This window comes from Rhipicephalus microplus, chromosome 3, assembly GCF_043290135.1.
Source record: "Rhipicephalus microplus isolate Deutch F79 chromosome 3, USDA_Rmic, whole genome shotgun sequence".
In the NCBI taxonomy this organism is placed as follows: domain Eukaryota; kingdom Metazoa; phylum Arthropoda; class Arachnida; order Ixodida; family Ixodidae; genus Rhipicephalus; species Rhipicephalus microplus.
This window is the reverse complement of record NC_134702.1, coordinates 92,065,697-92,090,547: the sequence shown is the minus strand read 5'-3', so window position 1 is coordinate 92,090,547 and position 24,851 is coordinate 92,065,697. Positions and strand designations below refer to the sequence as shown.

The 24,851-nt window shown below is 45.6% G+C and overlaps 1 protein-coding gene across 1 annotated transcript; it reads right to left on the bottom strand.

Moving 5' to 3' along the window:
• Window positions 1-966: 966 nt before the first annotated feature.
• Window positions 967-23,849, bottom strand: LOC119172382 (something about silencing protein 10-like). The gene is made up of 16 exons (XM_037423453.2): window positions 23,692-23,849; window positions 23,413-23,557; window positions 23,261-23,302; window positions 23,007-23,163; window positions 22,833-22,910; window positions 22,370-22,485; window positions 20,631-20,711; window positions 20,492-20,548; window positions 20,317-20,429; window positions 18,871-18,967; window positions 16,979-17,115; window positions 11,604-11,676; window positions 8,070-8,164; window positions 3,326-3,440; window positions 2,323-2,430; window positions 967-1,179 (listed from the first exon to the last, which is right to left on the bottom strand). Exons 1-16 carry the CDS (start codon window positions 23,703-23,705, stop codon window positions 1,090-1,092), a joined length of 1,518 nt encoding a protein of 505 aa, XP_037279350.2. The 5' UTR covers window positions 23,706-23,849; the 3' UTR covers window positions 967-1,089.
• Window positions 23,850-24,851: the final 1,002 nt, after the last annotated feature.

The following is a 24,851-nucleotide window of genomic DNA, read 5'->3' as shown; positions in this document are numbered from 1 at the left end:
GTGCCCTCGGAGCTCGTAGATCGCCATCGCGTCGGCGCGACCACGGTTTTGTGTTGTGCGTGGCAGTTGCGGCAAATGGCAGTTCTTTTTACAATCGCGCTTTGCCATCAACGATCACATCTGCCGCAGTTTTGTCCCCGGAGTTTGCGGAAAGCAGCGTTGCTTTGGCTGGTTGAGCACAGAATTTCGGCGTTCTGTCAGTAACGTCGTCGCCATACATTATCGTGTCAAGAGCGACCGCGGTTTCGTACACAGCAGTTGTGGCAATGACAATCACACGCACAGTAGAAGACAGTGCGTACGCCGGTCGCACGCGTACTTCCGAAGCTTCGAGTACGCTGCTTTCGGCCTTAGTTTAACGGTTTACGTTCTAAATTCTTATCACCCGCCACGATTAGGAAATGTGTTCAGAACATTCAAATTTAGGCCCAATGAACATAGTGGAATTAGGCTGGGGAAATTCACGAATTCGTATCTGCCACAGTTTCACATCACTGTGATTTTACTGTACATTTAGAGGAACGCCTCCTAAATTCGTTTATAATAACATGCAGTGGGTTCGCAAAAAGCTCGGAGCGGACTCATCTGCATTTTCGTCAATGCGGCCAGATCACGCACAAAAATTTCTATTTCCGGGAGATTTTTATGACAACTGTACAAACGAAACCAACAGTCGAAATCTGGGAGTCTCCTGGCCAATCCGGGAGACTTGGCAGGTATGCAAAAGAATTTCACCAAATAGCCAGGTTTGTGGAAGAGCTGCACACCATCAAACTTGGGAAAAATAGTTTGAGTCTCCATCAAGTGAGGTTTCTCTACCGAAACTGTGTGGTTTCTCTTTCTGCTAGAGCAGAAGCGTCTTACAATCTACAAACAGCAACAAAGATGCAAAGTTGTTTTTGGCTAAAATATCTTCACAGGAAATATAGGGCGAATGCACAGAAAGACAATATACAAACAAAACAGTAGGAGTGAAAGTTTTTTATATTTTCCATCTGAAACAACAACAAAGAGAAATGTCAACCAAAAGCACCTCTTTTATCAACAGCTTGTCACAAGAAATAATTCGGCAGATCACAGGTCTTCTCTTCACTTCATTTTGATGCTGCGTGTCACGCCGGCACGGATGCCAGACAACTCTCCACCGTACTTCTGAAGCTCCGTCCTGACCTCTCGTACCTGCGATGAAGCGAAACGTCTTCGTCAGCACAACACGCTCCCTATTACACTGTGCGTGCAACACTGAAGCTAGCGCAAGAAATTTTGGCTATCAAAATTTGCGTCGCTGAACATGTTGAGGTGAGCCTAGATGATAGCTGCAACGCAAGGTGTCGCAATAGGCTGCCAACTCAAAAGAAGTAACAAAGCACAAATTGGTGCCAGACAGTTGGGCTTGTTGGCTTATGATCCTAAGTGTTGAATTGCGCAAACAAGACTAAAAGAAGAGACAACATACGGAGCACGAACACAGAGTGCACTCTGTGTCGTCGTCTCCTTTAGTCCATCTTGCTAGCACAGTTCAACAAGTAGACACAAAATGGCCATGTCTGCAGTTTATCTTCGAGATACAATACTTTTTTCACTTATTACTGACTGTAAATATGAACAATATGATTTAAGGACTGCTAAAACAGCCAAAATATTTCCCAAGCCATTCAGCTCCTACAATGTGCCTGATCATCTTCGGCATCTTTGACAACATAGTTACGCCTATGGAAATGATGACCAGCCTGTCTGTAGCCCACAAGTCTAAACAACCCCACAGCACATTTTTCATTAAATAGAATGAGTTAATAAGAATTCAACTTCGCCATGTGAGAAGTTCGCAAAAATGGTGGTACTGATTATTTTCTGCAGCAAAATGAATTCCAATCGATTCCAGGGAAAAGGAAGAAAAAAGGCAGCAAGAACCTTCCAACAACTTTAGTGAAAAGTTTATCTGCTGACGTCTATGACATGGGAACATCCACCATTCGTTTTCTATTTGCTGCACCCATTATGGCATGCACAGATAATTATGATGCATATGACGCTTTCAGGCTTTTCAGACAATCCTAAAGCACAAACTCTCGAACAGTAACAGTGACCCGCTAATTTACTGTCACCCCGTCTCTGTGCATTTCTCGGGGGTTCTGCCCTCCTCAAAGGTTCGCTCCTCGACATCTTCCACCGTTGCCTCTCACAGCACGCGCTTAGATCTCACAGCATGGTGCAGCCCTTCCCTTCCTACCAAGCCGCACTTTCCCCACACTGCAAGGCCAGGCGACTACCACTACGCCGCCCCCTTACATGACAGCCTCACTGAAAGAAGAGATAACTCACCTGTCCCTTCCTGCTGATCTTTGCCTTGCGGTACTTCATCTTGTGCCTCACACGTGGGTTGCGGTACTCCTTCTTTCGCTTGGCTGTCAGGCCCTTGTTCTTGGCAATCTGCAAGCGTCATTGAGGAAGGCTTGCTGTGCATATAGTTTCAATTTCACAGATACGCAAGGCCCAACATGCGTTTTGAGATGACGGCAATAACTCTGAGCTCTAGATTTTTGGTAATGTGCCACTGTAAAAAGCTGCAACAACTGGCACACATACAATATATACAAACATTTGCAGCACATTGAACAGCCATCTGATGGCAGTATATACATGGGAAATTGCATGCAACATTCTACTGAAGAAAAACCAATTCTAGCTAAACCTTGACACTTGAACTCACACCCCAATATAACCAACCCGGATATAACAAAATATCCCATATAACGAAGTAAATGAGAGATAGACTTGTAATCTATATAGTGTCACAAATATACCTTTAGAGTGAATTTTTCAATATAATGAAACATTTTCGTGTAAGATGCAATGTTGTCATAATGAGGTTTGAGTATTTTAACTCACACATGTTCATGCATATAGAACACCTTGTATTTGTAACTTCACGCAACGTTCGACCACTGTGAAAAGGACTTCCTTGCCAGCACAGCAGCCAAGCGGCAGTCGCCACATCTCAGCTTTAAGGAAATTAATTTTTTTCGCTTTGTAAGAGTTAATATCTTGTACTCCTGTACTACTGAAACATTCTTCCAGCACTTCCTGAGTTTGGTGACTAGACTTTGCTTAAAAAGTCACATTTCAATATAAAACAGCTTTTACAAAATAAAGTACGTTCCCAGTTTGCAACTTCATTATACCGAGGTTTAAAAGTAGTTCATTACCTAATCTGGTGCTCTTCATGCCAACTATACATAGCTGCCGACTCAGTGAGCTGGTACTAAAGCTAGGCCATAGCTTGTCATCCCAAACTCCTACTTTTGACATCTTCACGTGTTTATACCTGGTACGTGATGCCACGCCTCTCATCTCCACCTTCTTCCTCGTTTTCATCGAGTTGTTCTTGATCCTCGGCATGAAAATTCTCCACGTCGACATCTTCCTCCTCTTCATCCTCACTGCAGTGCATCAAATGAATCCAATTGAGTCAACACAAACTCCCACATTTCAAGAGAAGCCATCATAGAACAGAGTTCTCACAAGCAAGGATGCACTATAATAAAAAGTGCATTAAACCAGTGGCTTGCGCGGCTTCTCCAGTACTTATCCACAGGGATGTTCTGGAAGAGAGGCATTTCCCAAACTTAAGGGGGGGCGCGGCAAGTAAAGTGCCGATTTTGGTCAAAATATGCGATTTTCTGATTTATTTTTTTTCGTAATCTTCAGACCTTCAACTTCCTTGTTCTAAAATATTACAGCGAAACGTGCGCTACAAATCCCGCAAATAGTGTTTTTGCCGAGGCTAGTCGCCGAAAAGTGCGAAAAAAAAGCCCCTGAAACGGTGTTGTTCACGCCGCACAAACGCGCCAAGTTGTTGACCGTGGGCCGCCATTTTGGTAGCTTTGGAAAGAGGAGAAAGCCGGCTTCCCGATGGTCGCGGTCTCGTATTTCGCCGAGTGAAAATAAAAGCGCGAGGAGCAAGTAAAAAAACGAAAACGAAGAACGGCAATTGGCTGCGCGGGTCACGTGGTAGCAGGCGCGACCTCTTACTGGTCAAAGCTGCGCCGCGCACCTTGGCAACCTTGGAAGCGCGAGCGCATCTGCGGCCGCCGTGTCGAGAATCATCCGGCGTGCGCTTCGTTTTTTGCCAGTTTGCTGCTTTTGTGATAGTTCGCGTGCTTTTTTTACCAAGCTTTGTTTACATCGGTGGTCTCTTCTGAGTGCTTGCTCATACTGCGGTGCTATGTTGTCGCAAAAAAAGTTCCGGAGCGTCCACAAGTACGGCAAGCGTCGGAAAGCTTGGAACAAAGGGCAGACGACTGCGGCTGCCGTCCCAGTCGCAGTTCCGGACGGAGCATGCTCTTCAAGCGTCACGGAGCCTCTACTCAGACCCTTCGCTGATTGTTGTGAGGCCGAGAGTGTGGAAGGTGCCACATCGTCGTATGTCAGACCGCCGGATGCCGTCGACCGTGATGGACGCTCTCGCGAACCCGATTGCGGTGGCACCGCGTCGGCAGCCGTTGCAACTCCGGGCGTGCGCGCGTCGAACATTCTATCGCGAGTTTCGGCCCAGATTCCGAGCAGTGAAGAAATCGCGCAGCGGGCGCAGACAAGGCGGGATGTTTTGGATGCCGTAGCATCGAAATCCGCTTCAAAGCGGAAGCTCGAGCTTCTGAACGAAGGCTGCGACGAAAATGACGGCGGTAAGGACTCCACATTTTTCATTGTAAATAAGAAGATGCTGAACGGTCTGCTTTCGTCAGTAAAGTGCAACAAGTGCGACGAAGGGTCGATACGCCTCGAGACTACGCACTGCCTTGGACTCGCGGCGAGGATGGAACTTTTTTGTGACAATTGTGGCATAGTGAACAGTGCGTGGTCGTCCCCGAGGTGCTCCGGGCAACAAAAAACGAACCCCTTTGAGGTAAACGTGCGTGCTTTGAGGGCTGTGCAGTCAGTTGGCAGAAAACAATCTGCCATAAATGACATTTTTTCTGCGATGGACATTTCGCATCGAGCACTGCACCACAAGTCCTACCAGAGACTGCAAAGGAAGTACAGCCACCCTGCCACCACATCAGCTGCCACCCGCATTGAAGCAGAAAGTGCACAGAAGGTGCATGACATTTACAAGGACCTAGGAGGAGTGCCAGGCAACATTGACGTCATTTACGACGGCACGTGGATGACGAGGGGGCACAGAAGTCATATTGGCGTGGGCTGTGTAATCGAGCTGTACACAGGCTTGGTCTTGGACCACTGTGTCCTGTCCAACTACTGCCAAGGCTGTGCTGTTGGTCCCAAGCCTGGTGACGACAACTATGAGGAGTGGCTTGAGAAACACAAGCCACAGTGCCAAAAGAACACCGATGCTAATGCAGGCCAAATGGAAGTAGAAGCAGCGAGGATCATGTTTGAAAGATCGTTTACCAAGTACAAGCTTCGATACATCAATGTGCTCTGCGACGGTGACAGCCGTACGTACCTTGCCCTCACGCAAGACAAGGTGTATGGCTACATGTTGATTAAGAAACAGGAGTGTGTGAACCATGTGAAAAAAAGAATGGGCACTTCCTTGCGCAACCTTCTTGATGAGCACAAATCCAAAGGCCGAGGACTGAGCATGGGTGGCAAAGGCCGGCTGACGCAGGGCCTTATAAAGAAGTTGACGAATTATTATGGCTGGGCCATTAAGAGCCACCCCAACGATGTTCCTGGCATGGAGAGGGCCATCATGGCCACTTATTACCATGTAACATCCACAGACCAGGATCCACACCACGACCTGTGCCCAAGTGGGACTGACTCCTGGTGCCCGCACAATCAGGCATTGGCCAAGGGAGAGCCGCTGCCGCCTCACAAACATAAACTGCCCCCTCACGTGCGAGTGGCACTGCTGCCAATCTACAAGCGCCTCTCGAACAAAGAGCTCCTTGAAAGGTGTGCGCAGGGAAAAACCCAGAACGCTGTGGAGAGTATGAACAGCCTCATTTGGTCACTCCAGTCCAAGAGCCAGTTCGCCTCCCTTCGAAGTGTGGAAAGTGCAGTTGCAGATGCAGTCTGCCGTTTCAATGGTGGCTGCAAGAGATCACTACTCAACTGGGCTTCAATCCAGGAGACTGCTCTTTGCGGCGAGCAGCCGAAAAGGATGCCAAAAGGGTGAAGAGGGCTCAAAAGACGCATTGTTCCACGACAAAGAAGCGCAAAACTGGGTTGCGCTCTACGGTGGCCAAGGCCACAGCATCTCAGGATTACTGCCCAGGAGGATTCTGAGTGTTTTAGGCATGTTGTGAACTTCCAAACAAGAGTGAACTTTCAAAGTCAGTTTTCTCAACTCTTGATTTTCGCCTATGTGCCTTCGCTAGAACATCTGTCATTTTTTAACAAAGACTGATAGAGTCGTTCCGTTTTTTGCACTAGGCTCAGGAGGCCTTTAGCAGTGCAATAAAGCTTTATCTCTCTTCTTACTCATCATTTAAAATTTTTAGAACACATTTTATAATTACTGCGATGTGTGCGCAAAACAACATCCATGTTTTGGAAATTTTATTTATGGTTACAAGAACTAGAAAAATCAACTAATAGCTTCTTTGCACAAGTTGATGCTTTGGGAACATAATAATATGAAAAAATAATTTCATTTAGCAATAATTATCTCTTTAAGTGCGAAGAGCATTAATTAGTATAATTATGCTTGTAACTCAAAAAGTACAAGAGGTATTTGAAAACGGTTTTCATATTTGGAATCCTCACAATCATCCACATACACACACCAAATTTCATCACAAACAGTACATTAATAAAAAAATTAGTTTTACTTGCCACGTCCCCCCTTAAGCCTTCCACTGAGGCTATGAGCGATTCACTGCACTCCGTGGTTTACGAATCTACTCACACACGATGGAACTCAATTGCATTAGATTATTCCTTCCTCACATTTTAACGTGCTTCCATGGAGTTAGAGATCTAGTCCAGCCAAGTAGCAAAGCACTGCACGAATACTGAGCAGTGAAATTAGATAACGCAGAGAGAAAATACACAGAACTGGCAGAAGGTATTACTCGATGTCAGTCTAGAGTCATCGTATAATGAAGTAATTCTCCTCAATTTCCACGACCTGCAGTGCCAAGCGGGTAGCCATTGTGATAAAAAAATCAGTCAACAAGAAAATGCAGCAGAAAGAATGAAAACTACATTAACGGTTCAATAAAAAATCTTACCTTAGGCAGATAAACTGTTCCTTTACGCTACTTAAACATTGTCAAGTTTGTAGTGCAAGTACCTGCGTGATAAAGGGGCAGCGCATATGTGCGGCTTTGCCTTTTTCACTGTGTTGCTTTTCCTTGAGTGTGCTTGTGCTGAAGACTCATGAAAATGCACATTAACGCCCACATCACCATTCGCCTTGAATGCTACTAACACAGTTTAGCGTTCCCTAAATGTGAGGTCAATCAGCATAGTAATCCACAACATCTTGTGAGACACAGTATTTGCAAAAATGTTGACGTTTCAGCGAATCCTGGGCAAATAAAATGCATTAATTTAAAGGTTTCAACTAGTAGCAGTGGTCCATATGGTGGCAACAACTAATACTACTTGCAACAACAAAAATTTGTCTCTGAAGTTGAACCCATGTCCTGTAATTGACAGAGTTTCCTAAAGTTAACTAGAGGGGAGTCAGGTGCTGTGATCGTTGGCGACCATGGGAATAATGGGTACTACACGGATTTGGCTACTCTTCGTGCTTGCGGGTTTCGAACGCAGTTATGGCTTAGTTTATTGCAGTAAACAAACCATTCGAAACTTTGCGATCGGATTTGAATTTATGAGCTCAAAGTATTAAGGCGGTAAGGCGTAACTAATAAACTATTGCTGATTGTTGTTTCGTGACAAAGCAGCTTCAAGCCACATGAAGCCAGGCGGAACGTAAAATACGAAGATTGGGAAAATCACATCATTCCCATGGTCGCTGAAATGCCATGCGTTGTGCAGCTCCCATAGACGTTAAGAGTTCCCTCTAGTGTATTTAAAGGAAACTCTATGCTATAAGCTTTCCGGGCAGATGAGATATGAACAAGTGCACGTACCTGCCAGAGCTGCCCTCGAACCGCGACTTTTTCCGCATCTCTGCGTACATGTCGAGGATTGCCTGCTCTTCCTCTGTGTTCTTGCGTTTCTTGTCCTGCGAGAGTAAGACCTCCCTTGTATAACACTTCATGGCAGAATACGAGTATGATATGATATGAATACGAGTATGATAAGGAACTCATGTTACGTGATAGGGCACCATTACTAGGAGAGAGCATGTTGTCGGGGCTGCATTCTCAAACCATTTCTCTCAGATTCCCATTGCAAGATTTTACATGATTTATTACACAGGTTTCAGCTACACACAGTGAAGCAGCCAGCACTGTGCGGAAGGGATGGTATTCACAAAAGTGATTATTTAAAAGTACCGTTTCTGAAAAAGTCAGGTTTATATTGAATGGTTAAGGATCTTTCTTCCTTTTTACAATACACATATGTTTACCTCCTTCCCCTTATTGCCTACCATATTTACTCGATTCTACCGCGCCCTCGATTGTAACGCGCACCCGATTTCCACCGCGGAAAAAAAAAAAAAAAAAACGTAAGACATCGATTGCAACGCGCACCCATTTTTCTCGCTGGCCCGCACGATCACACCACTCGAAAAAACGACTCCTTTCGGGAACGTCTTCCATTTAAATATGAGGTACGGGCGAAGCTTGTGCCCATCTGACGTGTAACAGAGCATTGCCGTCACTGTAGTTTTACCGTGGACCGATGTCAGCACGCGAACTTGCTTTGCCCCCTTCTTCTCGACGGTTTTGGTGCCAGGCATGTCGAAGTAAAGAGGCGTCTGATCGGCATTCCCGATTTGCCCGAGCAGGTAGCCGTTGTTGCGCCGCAAGTTTAGGACGAACCTCTGAAAACTGTGAAGCTTTTCATCGTACTCCTCCGCAAAACTCTTCGCATACGCATGTTCCCCTTCGGAGGGAAAAGCCTTTCCTCTTCATAAAGTTAGTTAGCCAGCACCTGCTCGCTTTAAACTGGCTCCGCATTAGACCTTTTTCTAAGATTGCATAGCCCGCACTTAGAGCAGTTCTGTCGTCACGGGCCGCTGTGCCGCTCGCTGCTCAAGCACATACTCGCCGAGCAGCTCTTTAATTTGCGGAAACCGACCCTGCTGTGGTCCACTGAAGCCTTTGCGTGAAGCTTCGCTGTCGACAATCTTCTGCTTTTGTTTCCGCCGGTCCCGCACGCACGTTTCGGGAACTCCGAACGACCGCGATGCGGCCCGATTTCCGTCCGTTTCTGCACACGTGATGACTTTTCTTTTAAAAGCGGCATCGTGGTGCACTCGAGTTTTTGGAGTCGGCCCTTCCACGCCGTCAATGCTAATGCACTACTAGATGAAGAACTCTTCAGCACACGTACGAAGTGCCGCACATGGGAAACACATAGGCAGAAATGGCCGACGCGCCATGCCGACACACTAGGGGGCAGCCATTTTGGATTTGCCGATGGCAATAGATTGACCGTAATATTTTTGTTCGTACTCGATTCTAACGTGCATGCGATTTATGAACTCGCTTAACTGGAAAAAAGGTGCGCGTTAGATTCGAGTAATTACGGTACTACCAATTGTTGCGTTAAATGACAGTAAAAAGGACAAGCCGTTCTGGTGCTCCTCCCTCTATCAAGATCAGTGCCCTTAAAACTGTCAGCATCAAGGGGTAAGGACTGATAGTACGACCAAAGCTTGGATTCAGATTCTTCTCGTTAGTGTGAATAGCCTTATCATGTAACACACAACCAAGACCAGCTTGCAGTTGCAATGGTAACTCGCTTACAGAAGAATGAAAGGTCCTGTGCATGCATTGGTCATAGCCACGGTCTAAATCGGTCACAGCTGTGCATTAATTGATCAGAGCCCATTTGATCAAGCTGAACATGTTACATATCCTACTCCTTGCATCTTTGGTAGCCACAAGCAACAAATTTATCTCACTTATTAGTCTGTATTACAAGTACGTGAAGGCTACATCTTCACGATTATATTCATTGCTGTGATAAAGTCTCCAATGCCAACTTTTTCTAGCAGCCTTTCAAATGAACATTGATTTCTCTGCTTGAGACACGCTGCTGCCTTTCCATGCTTCTAAGTCATAAGTTCAACCAGCATCTGCCTTTGACGCAGGTTAAAAGAGCAAACATGCTCGACCTTAAAATGCCTGGCACAGCCCTCCACTTGCAATACTACATGCATGACTGAGAACACAAGTCCGGTAACCAGAGGTGCTTTGAAGCATCTTCACAGCTGAAGCATAAAAGTGTCAATAAAGTGGTGCAGCTTAGTCATACAGCCCAAGCGTGGTCGTTTAACTAGCACAATGCATAATAATAATACCCAGGGTTTTACGAGCCAATACATTGATATAATTTTGAGGCACACCTAACTGGAGACCTCCGGAAACTTCGATTATCTGGCGTTTTCTAGAGTGCACTGACATCGCCACGGTATATGGGCCTCATAGCATTTTCCCTCCATCGAAAAATGCGAGCGCCATGGCATAGATCACACCCACAACTTTCAGGTCTGCAGCTGACCACTACAACTACTGTACCAATGAGATTGACATCAACCGACATCACAGTTGAAGACAATGCCACTTTCCATGGTTGTGCTAGCAGGAGTTTGAAATTTTTGCTGATAATGTTATCTAAGCTTGTGCGAATAGTGAATTTTAGGTTTGAAGCGAATTTTGATTTTGGCCAAATAATTTTGAATCAAAATTAAATAGCATATATCTCACGTTATAAAGCGAAATGGGCATACTTGTCGCGACTTAACTAACCAGCACATTACGGATATTGTCCATAATACTTTTGGTAGAATGTAAATGATAACCTGTAAAATATGTTACGTTTTACATTTACTGTACTTAGAGCACATAGGTCAGTATAACAAGCTTTTAAACACCAAAAATGATCAATTAATCTGACAGCGATATGTTCATTTAACCTTGAAGTGGGGCTTTGCAGCAGTGCGGACTTTCAATGAATAGAAATTTTCATGGCCTAACACTCCTTCACTGCAGTAAAACGACCTTTACAAAAAGTTACTTGCAAACCAATATACATTTGAGTAGGTGCTTTCACAGCTTAGCATCCCTCCACTGCAGTGAAACCACCTTTACAAAGATTACACGCGAATTAGTGTACATTTATTTATTCATCGTGAATACTTCGAAATTTTTCGAATTTATTTATTCATTTATTTATTCATCGAATACTTCGAAATTTGCTTCGAATCAAAGCAAATTTAAATTTTGTCGTATTTGTTCAAATATTCAAAGCATTTGAATATTCACACAACCCTAATGTAATTTTTTCTTTCAATTTGTTGTACTTCTGGAGTTAGCAAATATAAAACAAAGTGACTTCTAGGACCTACTATGTCTGAGCATGACACTGGTCAACATTTCCTTAACGTCTGTCATGCACACTTATAGCAGAATGCAGAAGAAATGAGGGAACGTGCCTAGCATTTAATTCTTCTGACAAAACAAATACACTAAACAGAAGTAAAGACTTGCCTGTTTCACAAAACTACCCTTTGAAGCTTCTTTCGTGCTACTTGAAGCGTCTGACTGCACCTGTTGAGTGATCCTAAGAAGAGATAAAAAATAATGCAAGGTTTATGACAGCTAAAACCAAATTAAAAAAAAAAATATGCACACACACACACAAGGAAAAAAACATCCACCTTTTTTTTTCTAACCTAACAGGAACTGAGTTTTTGTGGCATCATAATAAAAATGTACCCAAGTAAAAAGATGGCAGCTTTCTTGCATAAAACTGATGTGCCCCTGTGTAGACAATTAGAAGAAAAGTAAAAAAAAAGTGACAGGTTCAGTTCGCCTTCTAAAATGAGAACTTTATTATACTGGTAATTCATTTGCTTATGTGAACCAGTTTTCCTTTATTTGAAGATTGTTTCTGTATATGTACAGTCAAGCCCGCTAATAACGAACCTGAGCGTGACGCGGCATCCGTTTGCTGTATCCCGAAGTTGGTAGTAAATGAAACACCGCATTTAAAAAAAGTTGCAAGTGAAAACACAAACTTTTATTGCCCCAAAAAGTCCGTGATGCACGTGTTTCGAAGAGCAGGAGCGATAAGGGCGGTCTCGAGTTCATTTAAAATGGCAGGGTGCTCATTCGCCGAGGTCCATGGCATAAGCTGCATGAAGCACTGGCTCCAAAGTTTCGCAATATGATTCCTCCAAATTGCTCCCGCCACGTACTTCATTCACAACGCCCCAATCCGTGCGCGGTTTCGCAGTGTCGGCATCATCATCAGCCGTAATTAAACCATCGCAACAGATGCCCCACCCGCTCTCCCAGGTCGGAGTCGACAACGCGCTGCCACACATCGCCGCCGCAGTTCGCAAGCTTCAGGCTCGGCATTGGGCCCAACGTCGACGAAGTCGGCCTTGCAAAAATAGTTTCATGCGCATCTAGCCGTCACTGCCGCCCACGAAATATTCACCACCGCTACAGATGAATAATACCGGGACCCCCAAAGCGGCAAGTTGGCTGCCAGGTAGTCAACAGCTATGAGCAAGCGCTCCACAACGTGGCACCTAACGCACGGATTACGCTCATGCCAAGCGAGCGATCACACTTTCGACATTTTGTTGAGCGACAGGAAAAAGCGCGCTAGTCCTCCCGTCAGCCATCATGACCACACATGCACGCCAAGAGCGAGCAAGATGCGCACACGCGCACACGTGCCCGAACACGTGGAACAGCTCTGGGCCTGTTTACAGTAAAAAAATGAAACTAATTTGAGCCAGCGTGGCGGGTGTCGCGGAGCGGTGGAGACAGGCAAAGAGGTTGTGATCAAGAGAGGAGAGCAGACTTGCGAGAGAAGGGCAAGGAGTTGCGATAAAAAGAGAAGAGGATGTGGCGGGAGGGCGACCTTGAGAACCAAAACACACGGGAAGGAGGCAGATTGGGTAGCTTGCTTGAAAGGTCCGCGAAACTCGCACGTAGAAAAACTTGGAAAGAGTGCCTGCGTGCGCAGAATTCAAAGCATGGCGGCATGGATCGGTGTTCAAAAAATCGTTTTGCTGTGCCGACGGGTTTGCGTGGCCTCAGGAACTTCGATATTTCACGATTTGTTCCGCGCAAATTAACAGCCATTCTCGCGCTCCCGCACGTGCGCGGAAGGCATGCTGAGTCGAGTGCAAAGTGAGCGAGAACAAGTCCTAAACATGAAACAAATCACAAATTCTCAGATTCGGTGGGGTAGCGTACGTGCGTGCGCTAGACGCAGACTATCTGATACAGTCGGTGGCCGACAATGTTGGCAAATAGTCTGGTCACTCTAGGCCAGCGACGCCAACGACAGTATCAGCGCTAAAAACAGGGTACAGTCGCCGACCGTTTATTCGGACTCGACGGGAACCGCCAAAAAGTCCGAATAATCGGGAGTCCGAAAAAACGGATTCACTCGAAAAAAAGCACTTTTATTGGCCCGATCGCCCAAAAAAACTGTCTATGCGCGTCTGCACACACGCACGCTTACGCGCGACCACGTCGGCCTGTACCTCTGCGAGTGTCTGGCCGTCGCTGTAGACAGACAACAGCATCGATATGGCCTGCGCTAAGTCCGCATTTGATGGCTGTGGTGCGGGCGGCGCGTCATCGTCGGAGTCACTGTCCGCCAGCGCCGGCTCGCAGACCTGACGGACGATCTCGTCATCGTCCAACTCTGCGCAAGGCAAAACGGCACTGTCGAAGTTGGCGAACTCTTCAAACGTACCCGCCCCCACATCGACCCCGCTAGCACGAAGGTCGTCCAAAATGTCCGCTGCTGCGGTAGGCGGACTCTCAACCGCGGGGTTCTGGCCTGTGGCACTGTCCTCCTCAATCCCAGTAATAAATCCTGCGTGGCGGAAGCAGTTGTGGATCGTTTCCTGAGTCACTGACTTCCAGGCATCGGACAACATGCTGATGGCCGTCAGAACATCCACGACGTAGTTTTTGTTACTGTCGACGCATAACAGCACACGATTCAGGAGGCGCGACCGGTAATGAACTTTCAAGTTTTTGATCACGCCCTGGTCCATGGGCTGCAACACGCTTGTCGTGTTAGGCGGCAAAAACTCCACTGTCATAGCCTTCAAGTTGTCGATATGCCCATGGGCACCGCAGTTGTCGACGAACATCAGCACCTTGCGATTTTGCTGTTCGTACCGGCGGTCGAGCTTGCGAAGGTACTGTTCGAAGAGGTTTTGCGTAATCCACGCCTTCGAATTTGCTTCATACCACACAGGGAGTGATTTGACGCCTTTAAAACATCTTGGATTTTTTGATTTCCCTATCACGAGGAGCGGAAGTTTCTCCGTCCCCGTCATGTTGCCTCCTACAACAACTGTCAGTCGCTCCTTGCTATGCTTCCCCCCATGACAGGGTTCGCCAGACAAAGCTAGCGTCTTGTTGGGCAGCATCTTATAGAAAAGTCCAGTCTCGTCACAATTAAAGACGTTTTCTGGTGGATACTGGCGCAGCAGTGCGCACAGCTTGTCGGCGCGGTAGTTGGTCACGAGCGTTTGGTCGACGGAACCACTCTCGCCGCACATTCGCTTGAAGGCCAGGTCGTACCTTTTCTTAAAGTTGCGCAACCACCCGTCACTGAACTTGCAGCCGGTAATACCCATGCGCAGGGCGAGCGTCTCTGCTTTCTGTCTCAGCAGATCGCCAGACACGGGTATTTTCCTAGCCACCGTGGCACTCAACCACATGTTCAGCGCTTCTTCAAGCTGCGGGTGGCTGCCGTCCCGGAAATTTTTCTGCGTACCCGCAGACGCTTTCTCAGCTGCCTCCAGGATCTTAGCCTTCTGCTTGAGGTAGTCCGAGACGGTTTGCTTGGAAATGGAAAATTCCCGAGCAACTTCAGACTGAGGTCGGCCGCCTTCTACCTGGCGAATTATCTCCGCTTTCTTCGCCATCGTGAGCGTCTTGTAGCTCCCACGTTGGCCGCGTTTCTTCACTCCCGACGGCGCAGCAACGGGTGGCGTCGGAGCCATTTCAGCACGCCACGGAACACACAAGAGAGCGAGAACACAGAGAACAAGACAAACCAGGCCTACCCGCAGAAGCAACTGACTGACACCACTGACACGCTGACACAAACGCCAAACCACGCCAAACGCCACAGCGAACAGACTCCGTAAGTGGCTTGGCTTGGCCGCTCGACTGGCTAAAACCGAAAAAAACGTGTCGCCAAACATAGCCTTCGAGATCGGCAATGGCGATTTCTGCGTGCATTTTGACACTGGCCCGACGTCCATCCATAGCTAGTGCAGCATATCAGTGCTGGCAACCTAGCAAACGTATTGTTAACGTCCCTGTCAGCGTGTCATGGCGTACGGCGACGCATCCGGTCAGTCAAAAGGAGTCCGAATAATCGATTGGCGCACAGCGGGGCGTCCGAATTTTCGGTCGTGAGTTTACATTAGGTTCAATGGGGCGAGTGGCGGTGCCACGAAGATGTCCGAATAAACGGGCATGTCCGAATTTTCGGCGTCCGAATAAACGGTCGGCGACTGTAGATGGCCGGCCGGTCGTCGAAAGATCGGTGACAGTGTAAAAACATGGGCCTCGTCTGGCGAAGCGGGTTGCTCAGAGTAGCGGGGGGACAAAGGACGGAGGGGTGCGTAACAAAAAGCAGTCGGGGCACGGAAGAAGGAAACAATTATGCTTCCTCCATGGGTTGGGGAGAGTGGCAACTAGAGGGTCGCAGAGGCAGGGTGGGTGTTTAACAATAAGAATGTATGGGCACCTCGCTGATGCCTGATCGGTGGTCGAAATTTGTTTCCCGGGAAGTCGGCAGACTGTTCGCTGTAACCGATCAGCGGCGCTCGAAGACGTTCGTTGTAAGTGCGATTTTGTGCCATTGAACTCATGTATATTTTCACGGTCACGCGGATATTGTTCGTTTTATGTGAAAGTTTGTTTTAAGTGGGGCCATTATATGTGGGCACGACTGCATATATCATGTGCATATTCAAGGGCCATTACCTACACAAGCTTCATCTACACGGAGTAGCTTCAGCTAGTCGGCAAGCTCGTATTCCAGAATATTTTCATGTTTTCAGCCTGTGAAAGCTTTTTCTCATCAATATACAGATGATTTGTACTACTCACGGTCCCAAGCCCTAAGCATGCACGAAGGGAATCACATAGCCATCTTCAGCATGTAAAATGACATACTTGAAGTAACCTTTCATGATAAAAGCAGCCGACCACTTCAAAGAGAACAAATACGATGCACACAGCTTAGTCACGCATGAAATCATCCACAATGAACTTGAAACAAAATGTGCTACGTCGCATTGATATGAAGGCGATGACACAGTATCCGACTCTTCTAAAGAGAGGCTGTAGCCAACACTGTTTCAGTTTCGTTTTCATATGCAGATATTTTTAGGCCCAATTTCGTCGGAAAAAAGGTGTGCACTAGATTCTGTATTCTTTAAAGCTGAGAAATACGATCCACTCACATATTCTCTAAAGCTTAGCTCTCATTTTTAAAAATAATTTGATCTACCTTCCCTGGAGAAGTGCAGGATCAGGCGACGGGCTTATTCAGGTGGATTGTACGTTTTGGGGAGGGGGGGGGGGGCAAGACTTAGAGTCACTGCCTATGTTTTTAGTTTCAGCGATGCTATACAATGCCCTGATTATACGACGGTTTTGTGTGGTCCCCTAAAGTCACGTAATCAGGGTTCTATTGTATATTATTACTCTGGTACAGTATTAATGACAGTCTTACAATACTAGGCTATACACTAAGAACACCTTGCAATCTGGGCATTAAAGAGCTCCTGGCTAAAACCAGTGGCCGGCGTTGCAACAGGCGTCACATCTAAATAGAAGCACAGAAGGAACACAAACTTTACCTTAGTTTAGGCTTTTGCTGTGGCTTTGTTGCTGATGCAGTCAATGGCACAATGTCTTCACCTTTTGATAACTTGTCCAGCAATATGTTCACTTCATTGGCCAGCCGTTTGTCAACTGGTTCCAATTGCTTCAGAAGCTGGAACACATCACACACTTGTAAGCATGCAGGCGAGAACATGAACATGGTGCCTCATTTGTGCGAGGCAAGAATATTTTCAGTTCGAGTGTTTAACACACAACACATAAAGCTTCGCATGCATCTCGGATGAGAAACGCCCGGGTAGATGACAAATTAGGGTTAATAACAACATCAGGAGTTTAACATCCCAAATCCATGGTATCACTACGAGCGATGGCGTTGTACAGGGCTCCAGAAATTTCGACCATTTGGTTGAATGGATGTTTGAAAAAGCGTTTGGCCGAGTTGCAGCGATCTGCAGCGATTCACAGCTTTAAAGCGTTGCAAGCTCAAATTGGTTTATAAATGACCCTTGGGGTTAGGTCTACCAGTTCAATGTATTTGTACAAAATTGTTAAAACCTTTTCTGGGCCCTTTTAACAAATAAAAGTCTTTAAACGGAACATATTTTTGTGGTATTCTCAGGTTCCGTTTACTACTACAGGAGCCTAACAGCTCTGCTGTGACCCAGCCTTGCACGACTTAGCGCAACCTGTACAAATTTTTTTTTAATGAATGAGGTTTTGGTGTAAAAATATGTAGACGTACATACATGGCGTGTATATAAAATGTCACAATTACAATCTCCAATATTAGTTTCATCAATCTATTTACAGGGTTCAACAGCACTACAGTAGCCACAGATTTTTCGGACTTCAAAATTTCAGACTTCATAAATGCACCGTCAAAGTTCCCATTGCACTAATGCATTTTTGTGACCGATTTGTTGAAGAATTTACGTTCCGAAGTTCTATTTTCCGGACTAAATTATTTGTTTTGAGCTACGCCGTTCCATTTTGAAAGCTACCATGTTGGATTTTTTTGTTGGCTTGGTCGAGTTTGGTTTTTCAGTGGCTGGATGTGTAGCCTTTGAGCCTGGAAGCGTGCACAATCTTCCAGCTTTGGACGCCATGTCTGACCTTCCTTGGCCGGCAAAATGGCAATGCTTTTCTTTTTTAGTCAGCCTTATCATCATTATTAATATGCCTGTAGGTTGCTATTTTCTGGACATTTGTTTTTCTGGTCATGAATGCGCACATGACCGTGTTAATGGCGTGCGAAATGTTCCAGCCGTCGTGCACGTCACATGCTCGCTGCTGTTCGCGGTTCCTCGGTAGCACAGGTGTTCTGTGGTAGCATTCCGTGGTCATGGTGCTCAGCTACTGGTCTAAAACACGTGGGTTCGATTGCGGCCGGGATGGTAGCGTTTTTATGGTGGAGAAATGCTGGAAGTCCCCGCGTTGTGTGGCGTCGGTACAGGTAAAAGAAGCCCAGACTGTGTTGCCAATTAAACAGGCGAGACGTTGCATGTATCTTTTTACAACTGGCATCAAGTTTTCCTTGATTGGTTCCATGGAGCCACCAACTTTGCCTCCCCCTAACGGTCGGCGGCAGCGATTGCCAGCGCGCTTCCCAACGATGTTACCATAGCCCAAATAGAACCAAATTGGGTCGTCCCAAAGAACAGCATGAAGCACGGAATGATTGAAGATTTTTTTAAGGCATTTCTAAAGCAAATAAAGTTCATTTTCATGGCCTGACTATTATTCTGGATTGTTGGATTTTTTTCGGAGTATTTAGCAGTCCCCCCCAGGTCCGGAAAATCCGTCGGCAACAGACTGGCCTGTGCTGACAATAGTGCCCAGACTCACTCTTGTTCCCGCCTTTGAGAACAGCCGAGGTGAAAATCGTGCAGCAGCGGAGATGACTTACGTTTCTAAAGGAGATGAGTCTTTTTATCACAGGATGGTTTGCGACAGGCGCTCGCTTGGCCTTCAAGATCATGTAGAAGGTGATGTTTGTACAGTACCTGGTGACAGCAAGTTGACAGGCCATTTAGCAAGCTACAGTCACACTTCTGTGAAAACCACCCACTCCAGTAATTTGGGGAACAATTTCAAATACTACACCTCAAGTGCCACAATGATGCTCTATATATAAAGCTTCGGCCATAAACATTACAATCTGATGTATAGAATTCTTTTTCTTTTTTTGAGTGGCCAATGACAAATGTCTTTTGCCACACTTGAGGCACCCAGAACAATCACTTTTAAGGCTGTCACGTTTGATATGCACCGAATGAGAAGCTAGCAGAAACAGTTTCAGAAAGCTAACTGCGCCATTTCGTGGCTAGAGGCAACACCGGTACATGTAGTAAAAAGATCAGTGGCCTTGCTTTCCGTCTTGCAGCATCACGTGCCAAATCAAGGATCAAGCAAGACACCTTGTGGTGCTGCGAATTCAAGTCGCCACTTTGCATTGGCTGAAGAAAAAAGAAGTTCTGTATTTTGGCTTTATCACAGAACATTTATGTAACTATACAGAGCTGATGGTAATAAAGCTGGTAACTGCAAGCAGCCAAAATAATACTGGTCCGATGCTCAAAATTTGTTGCAGCCATACTCCTACAGAAAAAACACACCACGTTTCATTAGTGGCAAATGCACCTGTAAAGACTGCTTTTTGCTGGGAAATAGTTCTTTCTAGGGTGCCAAAAAGCTGCTTTCAAGTTAGGGTCACAGATGGCAAATTTTGCGATATCCTCAAGCAAGCAGCGACATTTTCTCATTGATCGAGATCACTTGCAAGGTATAAACCTTGCGGAGACAAGTGTTTCGTCTGATCTCTCAAGATAACTGAGCGCTCGTTGCGCTTGATGCTATCGCCTCTAGGACTGCTCATGCTTGTTACTTGACACAGCAATACAAACACGAAAACGGCACTGACGCACGGAGCAGACAACACGTGGTGCACAAGACAGAGCTGCACTGCATGGTACAAGAGAGCATTGATGTGCGCCATTTCCCAGCAGCACCAATGGCTGCTCTCCGTTGGACAGAGGGCCATTTGAAAAACGCGTTCACAATCACAAAAGCAACGTGCAAGTCAACTCTGATACGAGCACAAAGTTCTAATTTATTGCCGTGGTCTTACCACGTAGTAGCAGCAAAAGTTCATTGCAATGAGATGGTGGATAAACACGCTATGTTGCATGGAGGCTTCCAAATAGTACAAGGTTTTTTATGGACACGAAGCAGTAAAAACTGAAATATTTCATTATATTTCTTTAAAGTATTTAAGTTCATACTATCAAGGCCTAACTAATTCTAATTAGTATTTTATATAGTGAACAGGAGTCTTCAGTACAATGTTACTTACTGAACAATGAGCTGTCTCTTCAGGTTAACATACTCAATTGCCGGTACGGAGATGACTTTTCCACTATCGACCAGTTTGGCCAGCGGCAAAATTGTGTCTCGTAGCTCTATCATCTGCAACGTCAAAAGCACTGCACATATTTCAAGCAACAAACTTTGTGAAACAGGAATCTGACCTTTGCCTTGAAGTCCTCCACAAGCTCAAGCAGTTCTGCGCTGTCTTTGGATAGCAACTACAAAAAAAAAGGCACAAAACCACACAAGTGAGTAAACGTAAGATTACACGAACCTCGGCATTGTGCACAGAACACTAACCTTCAATTTCTCCCGCTTGGAAAGTTTTGACAAGTCCTTTGAAATCTTCTCAGACACCTCTGTGGTGTCTTCTTTCGGTAGCTGTGCAGACGAGCATAGAAATAAACAAAAGGCAGATTGACAGAGAGATACATTACATCAAGTAAGTTATAAGCAAGTACCAACACAACTGCATTCTATAAGTTAAAGATTTTATAAGGTACATTGAGAAATACACTGAATGCGATGAAAACATTTACGAGATATCACTAAAAAGTAAGTTTAGGTAAACACCTGGCCACAAGGATATGATCATGACATAACGCAAAGCAAGATTTCCACGATCTTGTGTAGCAACAAGTATGATCACCGTTCACATTAAAAAAAAAATATGAGTGCTGCCCCCCCCCTCCCTTTTGCTATGCTCACAGTAACCAAGCAAGACAACGTTCATAAGAAACATTTTCTTGGTGCTGCAGCTAAAGCCGGTTTGTGGAGGCAAGTGTTACCTTAATCTAATGAATGGTCAGACTAGCCTTAATGTTTTTTGGGCTTTAGAGACACTAGATGGTCATGTGACAAAAGAAAATGACCATAGTGACAAGTAAAAAAATAGTCACATCGGTATTCCTCTAATTACATGTTTCTGTACCTAACCTGTGAGGTTTTGCTCTGCGAGCTTGACTTTAATGTGTTTTAAGATAAAAAAGCCCGACACCAAATTTTGGAACTTTGAAGTGCTTGAGTCGTTCCGATTCTCCTGCATATGTAAGAGCATATGATGGAGCACTAGGGGCAAATGACACCTTGAACACATTTACTTAAACATGGTTTTCATTTGGGTTGGAAGTACTAATCGGAAATCACAACACCTTAAAGACCACTATGATGTATTATGTTGTTCTCTCAGCTCTCTAAGTGACATGTTATTAATGAGACCTAAGAGACAATGATGCTAAGTATGAGGGATATTATCAGAACAAATTGTAATGTAAATGCAAAGGAAGATAGACAGAAGGAAGCAAAGATAGCTTGCTGCTGGCAGGTAACGAACCTGTGTCCTTCAAATAACGCATCCGATGCATTATTCCTAGTTCGCAGGTCCTATCTTTGCCGGCAGCAAGCTATCTTATCGTCCACTTTCCTTTCTTCATGTTTACATTACAATTACTTTTAATAACTTCCCCCACACTTTGCTCGGCATCATTGTCTATTAAGTCTCATCAATATTGTGTCTAACAAAGAGAATAAGCCTTTAAATTTAGACTGCCTTCCTTCATTAAACAACATTTTGCAGCTTGAAACATTAGTGCAATGCATGATGAGATAGAGATGACTTGCTTTTGTCCCCTTGATCACTCCCTCGTTACACCAATCATGCAAAGCTTTCTATATCCAACTGCTGACGTTTGAACACATTGTCATACTGAGACACTAGTTTGATGTGCAACAATGCACAGTGAAGCAAAAGGATAGCACCGTAGCAGTCACATTGTTGCATTTTTCCTGCACACAGTGGTGTGCATGGTTCCACACCCATGAAACATCACTGAATTCTAACTGATATGTATTCATAAACTACGAGAGCCCCATACAAAGATTTTACTGTTATGATGCAATATTGATATGACATCTGCGATAAACGAAGCAGTTACGAGTGAGCCCTCGTCCAGTCATCTGATTTCTCTGCTTTTGCTTTCTCGAAATGTTTGTTAAATTAAATTGGTAAGAAAGTAATTAGGTAATGTAATTAACAGCACCTGGAATAAATCAAGCCCGAAGTCTTCCTCGTCCAGTTGTTCAACAAGTCGCTTCTGAAGTGCACGAGCCTCTTGTTCCTCTAGTCTTGCTAGCTCGGCTGCATCCTCGGTGATGCCTTGCCAGCACACGAAACGAAAAAGTCGGGGTTAGGAAACGAAATGTCGTTCTTGTAGAGCAATGATTACTCAATGTCATTGCTTTGTCAAAGTGAACCATGTTTTGCTCTCGCATCACCCATCAGGTCAAATGCAACTGACGAAGACATACTATCGAGACAAAGGAAAAGTTCGTGCACTGCACTTTTGAGGAATCGTCAACGCTTACGTTCGCAAACATACGCACGAATATTTAAGAAAGAAAGCAATGCCTAGGTCTGATCGGTAACACGTTCGCAGAAAGCTTTATTTACGCAGGGCGCGCACCGGACACATTTACGGCGTCAAATTACGAAACAATGCTTACCTGCGTAGTCTTCATCGACGAAGTCAGTGTGGTAGTACGTCGATTTCCTCTTTCCCCATGCTTTCACGTCAGGCAGGCCTAAAACAACGGCAAAGGTGGCATAGTATCAGAACTTGTCCCCAAAGAAAACAAACACCGCGAAAACCGCGGAGCAGCCTCGTGAGGTAAACGCACCGTCTTCTTCATCTTCGAGGTCACTTGCCATATCATCCTTCTGGATGCTCCTCGCATGGGCCTCGCTAATTGGGCCAAGTTCGTCTTCGGAGTCGTCCAAATCGAGGTCATTATCGCTGTCATCATCGTCCTCTCCCAGCGACAGAACCTCTTCCTCCTGCGAACGCGAACGTAAGAGATGCGACGCGTAAGTTACTTAAGATCACACATGTCCGAAAAACAAGCGAGGCTACGACGACGTCCATGACACTCACCTGCCCTGACGAGCTATCGGCGTCCGAATCATCGAGCAGCACCTGTTTAGGAAACCAAACATACACACCAGCTTGTGATTACAAACTTGCGAGCCGATACAGACAACTGGGACGTGTCGCAGCTGACACCGAGCGAAATTCGCAGAGTTTACCTTATCGCGGTCGGCATGAAATGCGTCAACCACGTCTTGCAGGTGATCGTTGGATTTCTCGTCTGGTTGCTCCAAATCCGAATACAGGGCTTCGTCATCGGATCCCAAGACCGTCCGACCTTCATTCTTTTGCCACTTACCAGATCTAAAACGAAAGCAATAACAAAAGATACTTGGTTTTCTTTATATTTTTTCTTTCGGTGAATGGCCTCGCTTGTCCACCCGTCGAGACATTACCATACACATCGCTGCGCAGTAGGCTGACCGCCATGTACTCACTTTTTCTTGCCCATTACGTTCAGCTGAGCAAATATAGCGTTTAAAGCCACAAGTGTACTTCGATAATAAGTGGCACTAGCGCTATATAGTCAAATTAAGTATGAATGAAGTGAACGAACGACGTTCAAACAGCCTCAGCGGCCTCAGCACCAACGCGAGACTCGCTGCTTGCGATGGATTCGACCTTTGGATTGTCTTGGATGACGGGTCTTGGTGACGTCACCTGCTTGCGTGGCATGTCTAAGCAAAAATTTTTCCTTAATGATACTTGAACAACTATTTGGTAAAACTTTTATTAATTTTTTATTGTTTTCAAAAAGCAAATCAACATTTTTTGTTTTTAATTTTAATGCGATAAGTTTAAATGGTGATTACCCAATAATTTCTCGACTAGTCGTGGCGGGTTCTTTAAAACAACAAAGTCTGGGAATATGGGTGGGTGGGTGAAGCAAACGCTTAGTAAATATTCGAAAAGAATGCTGTTAAAGGCGTCCCTCCTATTACGGGATGCCAGTGACCACAGAAGTATCTCGCGTGAGAACGGCCTTCCCGATGCTTTTTCAGAGCCGTGACCAAACGCTACCGTGAAAATCATGGGTGCCTCCATTGGATTGTTCTTGCATTCTCAGTGATCCGTGCTGGTCTCCGCTCGCAACAAGGTGGCTTCCATTTTGAGTCATGTTTACCAGGTGCCGTCTACCTAGTGTAAGTATGTATTAACCTGAGGCTGTCCGCCTCTTCCACTTTCTGTGACATATTGCCACAGAGACTATTTACACTATCCGACATTATGACGAATCAGCGTCCACAGTCTTGTGCGCACTCCTGCTTGTGGCCGCACGACTCATTCCTCTTGTTCACGGGCGCCAGTCATTGTGGGTTGGAGCTGCGAAGAAGAAGAAGGTACGTTGGCGGATGAACAGTTTTTGTTTTGGAACGCTCTAGCAGACTCTTCCATCTTTTCGCACATAATTATCAGGGCACAAGTTCGCCCATAATAAACTAGCTTTTGACGTTTCTTTTCTTGCACCCGTTACATTCTGGTGGAGGTGCTGGGTATGATTGGAAGCCCCCTTGGCGCAAGAGAGCGAAGCCCCGATTCTCAACGATTGGAACCTGGCGAACTGACTCCGGTACACCAGCGTTCAAGCCGCCGCCTC

Excerpts from the sequence above, each read along its gene's own strand:
- LOC119172382 (XM_037423453.2), bottom strand. Across the intron at positions 17,116-18,870 it reads GACTCATCTCCTTTAGAAAC|CTTCTGAAGCAATTGGAACC; the intron begins GTAAGTCATCTC and ends GATGTGTTCCAG. Across the intron at positions 8,165-11,603 it reads AGGGTAGTTTTGTGAAACAG|GACAAGAAACGCAAGAACAC; the intron begins GCAAGTCTTTAC and ends TTACTCTCGCAG.